Below are 7,413 nucleotides of genomic sequence, written 5' to 3'. Positions count from 1 at the left end.
CGCTGCGTGACCGTGCGTTCGGTCTTATCGCTGGTCTAGCCTTCCCTGAGCCCCCACGCGTGGTGGGGATTTGGTCAAGGGCTGGCTCATTTGTGGCTGTCGCCCCATCAGTGGTTTTTCACAACCGAAGGGGTTAAGGCAATGTCACTTGCCTCGATGGCTCGAGTGACATACTTTATGAGCTCGCTAACGAGGATGTTCGGATGGAATCTAATCCTGTTTGCTTCATGATAGGGTCGGCAAAGCCCTCGAGTGGCGTTCCATTGCTCCTTGGCTCGCCTTCCAACAGATTCCCCCTCAATGGGGTTTCTATGGGCTCGGCTAGAGGCTGGATTGAACAAGAAGGTTGAGATGACCCTATTCACCTTAATGCGGGTTGGGCAAAGGTCGTTGAGGCTCATCTATGTTTTCTCCCCCGGCTCTTGTTCGACGCGAGGTGGCCCCGGACCTTTCGCTGGTTAGCCTTTGAACCTCAGTCTCTCGATCTTGGATTGAGTGGCTCAAGCCCTCGAGCCCTTTAGGGTCCGCTAGGGGTCGGCCATGTTTTCACGCATTACCCCATCCTCGGTTTCTATGACTGAAGGGGCTAAGTTGACGACACTTGCCTCAATGGTTTGAGTGTCGCGCTCAATGAGCTCGCTAATGGGTATATTCGTGTCGAATCCAGATCCATCATTCGCTGATGGGGTCGATAGAGCCCTCATGTGGCATTCCACTACTTCTTAACCCACCTCTCAGCAGATGCCCGAGCCGTTCGCTAGGCTCAGGTGGCCCGTTGGCCTCTCCTTGATGGAGATTCTATGGGTCTAGCTTAGGGTTAGAATCAAACGAGAAAGGTCGAGACGTCCCTGTCCGCTTCTGAGTGGGGTCGGGCAAGGCCGCTAGGGCTTATTTCTGTTTTTCTCCTCTGGCTCTATTTGACACAAGGCGGCCTCGAGCCCTTCGCGGGCCAGCCTTCGAACCTCGGTCAGTCACCGCTCATATTGAATGAGGCGGCTGCCACTTCATGACACGACACTAAGCGTTGAGATGCAAAGATTTGCATATGCAATGCTTGGATGTATGGTTTCAATGTATCACTAAATTGAAATGAAAGTGAGTTTTGGTAATGTTACCTTGGTGATATGGGTGATGGGAAGCTCCAACCAGATGTATCCGTGCGGGGTTTGGGCCTGATGTTTGCGATGAGGTCGGTGTAACCTGCATAAGTATCGCTATTTTTTTGTTTTCATCTCTTGGTAGCGATCTGAGCCGCTTGATTGATTTTAGGCGGCCTGACAGTCTCTCCTTGAAGGAGATTCTATAGGGGGGCCCCTCTATACCCTTCTCAGGAAGGTGGGAGACGAGGCTTGCGGTGCAAGGAACTGTGAGTTTGATTTATGCTGGTGAACAAAAAACACCATAGCCATCGAGGCGTAGGGTCTGGTGGTTTGTCTAGTTGTATTCAAAGTTTTATACCCACACATGGTGCTTTCGGTTTTTAAACGTAAGGAGGGGTCAGGCAAAGAGGGCGATAGACACCCTCAGCAGCCCCTGAGCAATGTCCATGCCTTTGCTGTTGCTAGGGTCGGAGGCTCGATAAAGAAATTAACACTCAAAGTAAGTAAACAGAGGTGCTTATCTTTCAACGGTCGTTCATTTGTTGTTTTGCATAGGCCGCCCGATTGACCCAAGAGGCCCGTTGGGCTCCCCTGGAGGGGGGTTCTGTCGTTGGGTCATTCAACGGTCCTGCCTGGGGAAGCGGAGAGTTGCCTACATGCGAGCGTGTCCCGATTCTCGCGCCCAAGGCACATTAGTGGTGGGCCATGCCTAGGTGACATTCTGTCTGACTAGGCGACATCTTGTTGACCAGAGCACATCCCTCCGGCTCCGGTGCATCCCCTCAGATTTCTGTCAGCATTGATTTTGCATTTGCATTGAATAGGGGAAGGCAGAGAGTTTTTTGTCCCAACCTTTCACCTTTCCTTAGCTGCTGAGCCCCTTCTTTAAATAGGGGGGAGAGGAGTTCTCATCCCACCTCCTCACCAACCTCTGAGCCGCCACCTCTTCTCCTTCCTTTCCACCAGATGCAGTGGTTCCTAAGTAAGAGAGGGTAATGCTAGGGAGAGAAGAACTCATAGATCTATTCATGAATCTGGAGCGTGATGTCGAGCTGGAGGTCATACATAGATGAGATGGCGTAGGTTGCCTGTGCTAAGGAGGGGTTGCTGTTGCCAAAGGATGAGGAGCGCTGGAGGGTGCCGAACGTCGTCAGTTTTACTATTATGTGTTGCGGCCTTCCTTCAGTGGGAGGTGCCCCCTGCCTAGACGCTATTGTTGGGGTCATGGCTGATGATGATGGCATAGTCCCTGGATGCCCTAGCGGAGGGGCACCGTAGTCACCAGCACGGTGCTTGATGTTGCAGATGACAGCGCCTTCGAGGATCCCGTGGAGCGGTGGGACATCGCCGATGGAGAGCGTGGTGCGGCGGCCATAGTAGATGAACTGGCCTATGTACATGCCCGAACATTGCTAATGGAGAGCATGGCATGGCGGTCGTAGTAGTACTCGTAGCAAAGGTAGGTAGAGACTGTAATTGAATAAGTTTGTGGGGGAGCCCCCGAGTGAATAGTCCTTTGAATTTTAAGAGTACATTAGTCCTTTTCATGATGAAATCACTTTGTAAGTGGTGAATTTGTGCAAAAATAAACAAATTTTCATCTTTTGTTATGGCAAACAGCTTTTTAGCTTCCTCTTTTTGTAGAAGAGGTTTCGATGCCCTCCAACCCTTCCCATGGCTCAAGTTGCAAAAAACTAGGAGTGCGAGTGAATTAGTTCTAATTACACTGGTGAGCAAAGAGGTCATACCCGCTGGGGCATGGGTCTCCCACAGTCCTACCAGTTGTACTCAGAATTTGTTCCCAAAATCTTAGTCCTTAGGACTTGTTATGAGAAGAACAGAAAACTTAGAGAATGTTTGCAAAGATAACACAGGAAGTGTTTGCAAGATAAATGTACTTGTATCATTTGTATCAGCCCCCAAGTGAGGTCCGGTCCCTCGCAAATTTGCAGGGGTCGGATGTCACTAAAGATCGGGGATTTGTAAAGGCAAAAACTGATAAGAAAAAGCATGCGTTTATTTAAGGGTAAAAACGACGTAGCTGCTCAATGTTCCAGGTGTTGGTGAAGACCTCATCGTTGATGGTTTTCAACTTGTAGGCGCCTAGGTGGAGTACTTCTACGACGACGTACGGCCCCTCCTAAGGTGGGGAGAGCTTGTGATGGTCCTTGTTGCTCTACACGAGGTGGAGGACAAGGTCCCCAACATTGAAGGCTCGGTCCTGCACCCATCGGCTGTGGTACCATCGCAATGCCTACTCATACTTGGCCGAACGGAGGAGGGCGATGTCGCGGGCTTCGTCTAGCTAGTCCAAGGCATCTTGGTGGGATGCCTCACCCCCCTGTTCATTGTATGCTTTGATTCTTGGCGCTCCATAGTCAAGGTTTGTTGGGAGAACAACCTCAGAACCGTAGACCATGAAGAAAGGTGTGTAGCCGGTGGCCTGGCTAGGAGTTGTCCTTAGGCTCCAGAGCACCGCCGAGGGCTCGACGACCCAGTGTGCGCCGAACTTGTTCAATCAGTTGAAGATCCTAGGCTTGAGGCCCTACAAGAGCATGCGTTTACGTGCTCGACCTGCCTGTTCGTTCGGGGGTGCACCATAGCCGCCCAATCGATCCGGATGTGTTGTTCATGGCAGAATCGAATGAATTTCCTACCGGTGAACTATGTGCCATTGTCTGTGATGATGGAGTTTGGTACTCTAAAGTGGTGGATGATGTCGAGGAAGAACATCACAGCTTGCTCAGATTTTATCGTGGAGATCGGTCGAGCTTCGATCCATTTCGTAAACTTGTCTATGGTGACAAGCAGGTGGGTGAAGCCCCCAGGCGCCTTTTTAAATGGCCCAACCAGGTTGAGCCCCTAGACCGTGAAGGGCCACATGATGGGGATCATCTAGAGCGCTTAGGCCAGGAGGTGAGTCTGCCAAATGTAGTACTGACACCCTTCGTAGGCGTGTATAATTTGCTCGACGTTGGCTACTGTAGTGGGCCAGTAGAAGCCCTGTTGGAATGTGTTTCCAACCAAGGTCCTCGGCATGGCATGGTGACCGCAGACCCCACCATAAATGTTACTCAGCAGAAGTCTTCCCTGTTCGCTGGGGATGCCAAGCTGCAGGATCCTGGTGTGGCTCTGTTTGTAGAGTTCACCCTCTACAAGAACAAAGGACTTGGCGCGATGCGCGAGCCGTCGAGCTTCCATCTTGTCCATCGGTAGTGTGTCACGGAGGAGGTAGTCGAGGTAAAGCGTTCTCCAGTCGTTCAGAGGGTCAGGCTCTGCTACTAGATCCTCTTCAAGCTCCATGACCTCGGGGTTGGACGGAGCAGTCGGTGGGTCGGCCCTCGGGGCCGGATCAGATGGGCCATCGTTGGCCCGTTCTGACCCCTCGTAGCACACCGAGGGCTTGTGTTGGTCATTGGCAAAGACACCAGTCGGCATTGGCTCTTGGCTGGACACTGCTTTCATGAGCGCGTCGGCCGCTTTGTTGAGGTGCCTTGGGATGTGATTAAGCTCGAGGCCATCGAATCTATCCTCCAACCGTTGGACTTCTTGGTAGTACGCCACCATCTTGGCATCGTGGTAGCTCGACTCCTTCATGACTTGATTGACGACTAGCTAGGAGTCGCCCCTGATGTCGAGGCATCAGATGCCCAACTCGATGGTGATTCGTAAGCCATTGGTGAGCGCTTCATATTCGGTGATATTATTTGATGAGGGGAAATGGAGCCGAACCATGTAGCTCATCCAGAACCCAAGGGGTGATATGAAGACCAGCCCTATGCCGGCCCCCTTTTCATCAGCGACCCATCGAAGTACATCATCTAGTACTCTTGATCGATGACCGCTGGTGGCATCTGGACCTCGGTCCACTCCGCGATGACGTCAGCCAGCACTTGGGACTTGATCACCGATCGGGGGGCATATGTGATGCCTTGATCCATCAACTCGAGTGCCCATTTTGTAGTTCTTTCCATGGCATCCTAGCTATGGACAACCTCGTTGAGGGGGAACGATGTCACGACTGTCACAGGGTGTGACTCGAAGTAGTGGCATAGCTTCCTCTTGGTGATGAGGATGGTGTATAGGAGTTTCTGGATTTGAGAGTAGCAGGTTTTGGAGTCAGACAGTACCTCGCTGATGAAATACACAGGGCACTGCACCTTGAAGGCGTGCCCCTCTTCTTCTCGCTCTACTACCAAGGCGGCGCTGACCACTTGCGTGGTGGCTGCAATGTAAAGTAGGAGGGATTCTCTGTCGCTTGGAGGAACCAGGACCGGGGGTTTTGTTAGAAGTAGCTTGACCATGTCAAGCGCCTCCTGGGCCTCAGCTGTCCACTTGAAGCAGTTAGCTTTCTTTAGGAGTCGATAAAGGGGGAGTCCTCGTTCACCGAGGCACAAGATGAATCAGCTAAGGGCGACGAGGCACCTTGTTATCTGTTGAACCCCCTTTATGTTCTGGATTGGGCCCATCCTTATGATGGCTGAGATTTTCTTTGGGTTGGCTTCGATGCCATGCTCAGAGATGATGAAGCCGAGCAGCATGCCCCTCGGGACCCCAAAAACACACTTCTTGGGAATGAGTTTAATGCCATTTGCCTAGAGTTTCGCAAAGGTTTGTTTGAGATCAGTGACAAGGTGGTCAACCCATTTGGACTTAACTATAATGTCATCGATGTAGGCCTCAACGATCCGCCCAATGAGGTCCCTAAAGCAGTTGAGCATACAGTGCTGGTAAGTTGCCCTAGCATTCTTCAGACCGAATGGCATTGAAATGTAGCAGAACGATCCGAAGGGGGTGATAAAAGACGCCGCGAGCTGGTCGGACTCTCTCATCGTGATTTGGTGGTAGCTAGAGTATGCGTCAAGGAAGCAGAGGGTTTTGCACCCTGAGATAGTATCGACTATTTGGTCTATGCGTGACAAAGGAAACGGGTCCTTTGGGCACACCTTGTTGAGACCCGTGTAGTTGACACACATCCTCCATTTCCCTCTCTTCTTTCATACAAGAACGGGATTTGCTAACCACTCTGGGTGGTGTACTTCCCTGATGAATCTGGCAGCCAACAGTTTTGCTATCTCTTCACCGATGGCCCTGCACTTTTCCTCGTTGAGGTGGCACATGCATTGCTTCACCAGCTTGGAGCCTAGGTGTATTTTCAAGGTATGCTCGGCGACCTCCCTTGGGATGCCTAGCATATCCGAGGGTTTCCATGCAAAGATATCTTTGTTGTTGTGGAGGAAGTCAACGAGCGTGCTTTCCTATTTGGAGGAGGGCGCGGTACCAATGCATACCTTTTTACCCTTGAAGCTGCTGGGGTCTATGAGGACCTCCTTGGATCCCTCTATCGATTTGAACGACCCGGTCTATTTCTTTGCGTCGGGTGCTTCTTCGGCGACATCCTCCTTGAGGGTGGCGAGTTCCCCAGAGGCAGTGATTGCGGTGGCGTGGTCGTAGCACTTGACCTTGCATTCGTTGTCCTGCTGTAAGGAGGTGTCGATGGTGATGACCCCATGTGGGCCTGGCATCTTCAGCTTGAGGTATGTGTAGTTGGGGATGGCCATGAACTTCGTGTAACATGGATGTCCTAGGATGGCATGGAAGGTTCCAGGGAACCCCACCACGTCATAGGTGAGGGTCTTAGTCCAATAATTGAACTGATCCCCGAAGGTGATGGGCAGATCGATCTGCCCTAGTGGCATGGCCTGCTTACCAGGCACGATGCCATGGAAAGGCACTCGGATCAGGTGGAGGTTCATTCAGTCGACGCCCATCTCATCAAGCGTCTTGGCATAGATGATGTTGAGGCTGCTGCCTCCATCCATCAGCACTTTTGTGAGTCACTTTGGGCCAATGATCAGGTCAACTACAAGCAGATACCTTCCTGGGTGCTGGACAGTATCCGGATGGCGGATTCTGACCACCGGAGGAAGGCATGCATGGCCGGTCCGGTCATATAGACCTCGCAGCACGCAACCTTCTGGCAGCGTTTAGAGTCATAGGCCGTTGATCCTCCAAAGATCATAAGGGCGCTGTTCGGCATTGGAAAGGTGTCATCTTTCTCCTTGGTGTCGTCTATAGTGGGGGCGGATCCTTCCCCTGTTCTCTTTTGTTGGAGCTTCCGCACAAGAATTTGCGCACGAGGCCATAATCCTTGTATAGATGCTTAGCTTGGAAAGCATGGTTTGGGCATGGCCCCTCGAGCATTTTTTTGAACTGGTTTGGAGTGCCCTCCATGGGCTTCTGGCCACCCTTGTGGTCGACAGCGGCCATGAGTGAGTCGTCGCGCCGTTGCTTCTTATTCTTTCTCTTGGTG

At 51.7% G+C, this 7,413-nt stretch overlaps 1 protein-coding gene across 1 annotated transcript; it reads right to left on the bottom strand.

The window, feature by feature from the left end:
• Window positions 1–6,463: 6,463 nt before the first annotated feature.
• Window positions 6,464–6,799, bottom strand: LOC136455106 (uncharacterized). Its single transcript, XM_066455263.1, has one exon. It carries the CDS (start codon window positions 6,797–6,799, stop codon window positions 6,464–6,466), a length of 336 nt encoding a protein of 111 aa, XP_066311360.1.
• Between the last annotated feature and the right edge of the window lie 614 nt (window positions 6,800–7,413).

Source organism: Miscanthus floridulus, chromosome 5 (genome assembly GCF_019320115.1).
Source record: "Miscanthus floridulus cultivar M001 chromosome 5, ASM1932011v1, whole genome shotgun sequence".
Classification (NCBI taxonomy): Eukaryota; Viridiplantae; Streptophyta; class Magnoliopsida; order Poales; family Poaceae; genus Miscanthus; species Miscanthus floridulus.
Note: the sequence above shows the minus strand (reverse complement) of the source record. Positions and strands in the feature narration are given on the sequence as shown.

Bases quoted from the DNA above. Each gene is read 5' to 3' on its own strand.
- LOC136455106 (XM_066455263.1), bottom strand. From the start codon at position 6,799: ATGCCACTAGGGCAGATCGATCTGCCCATCACCTTCGGGGATCAGTTC.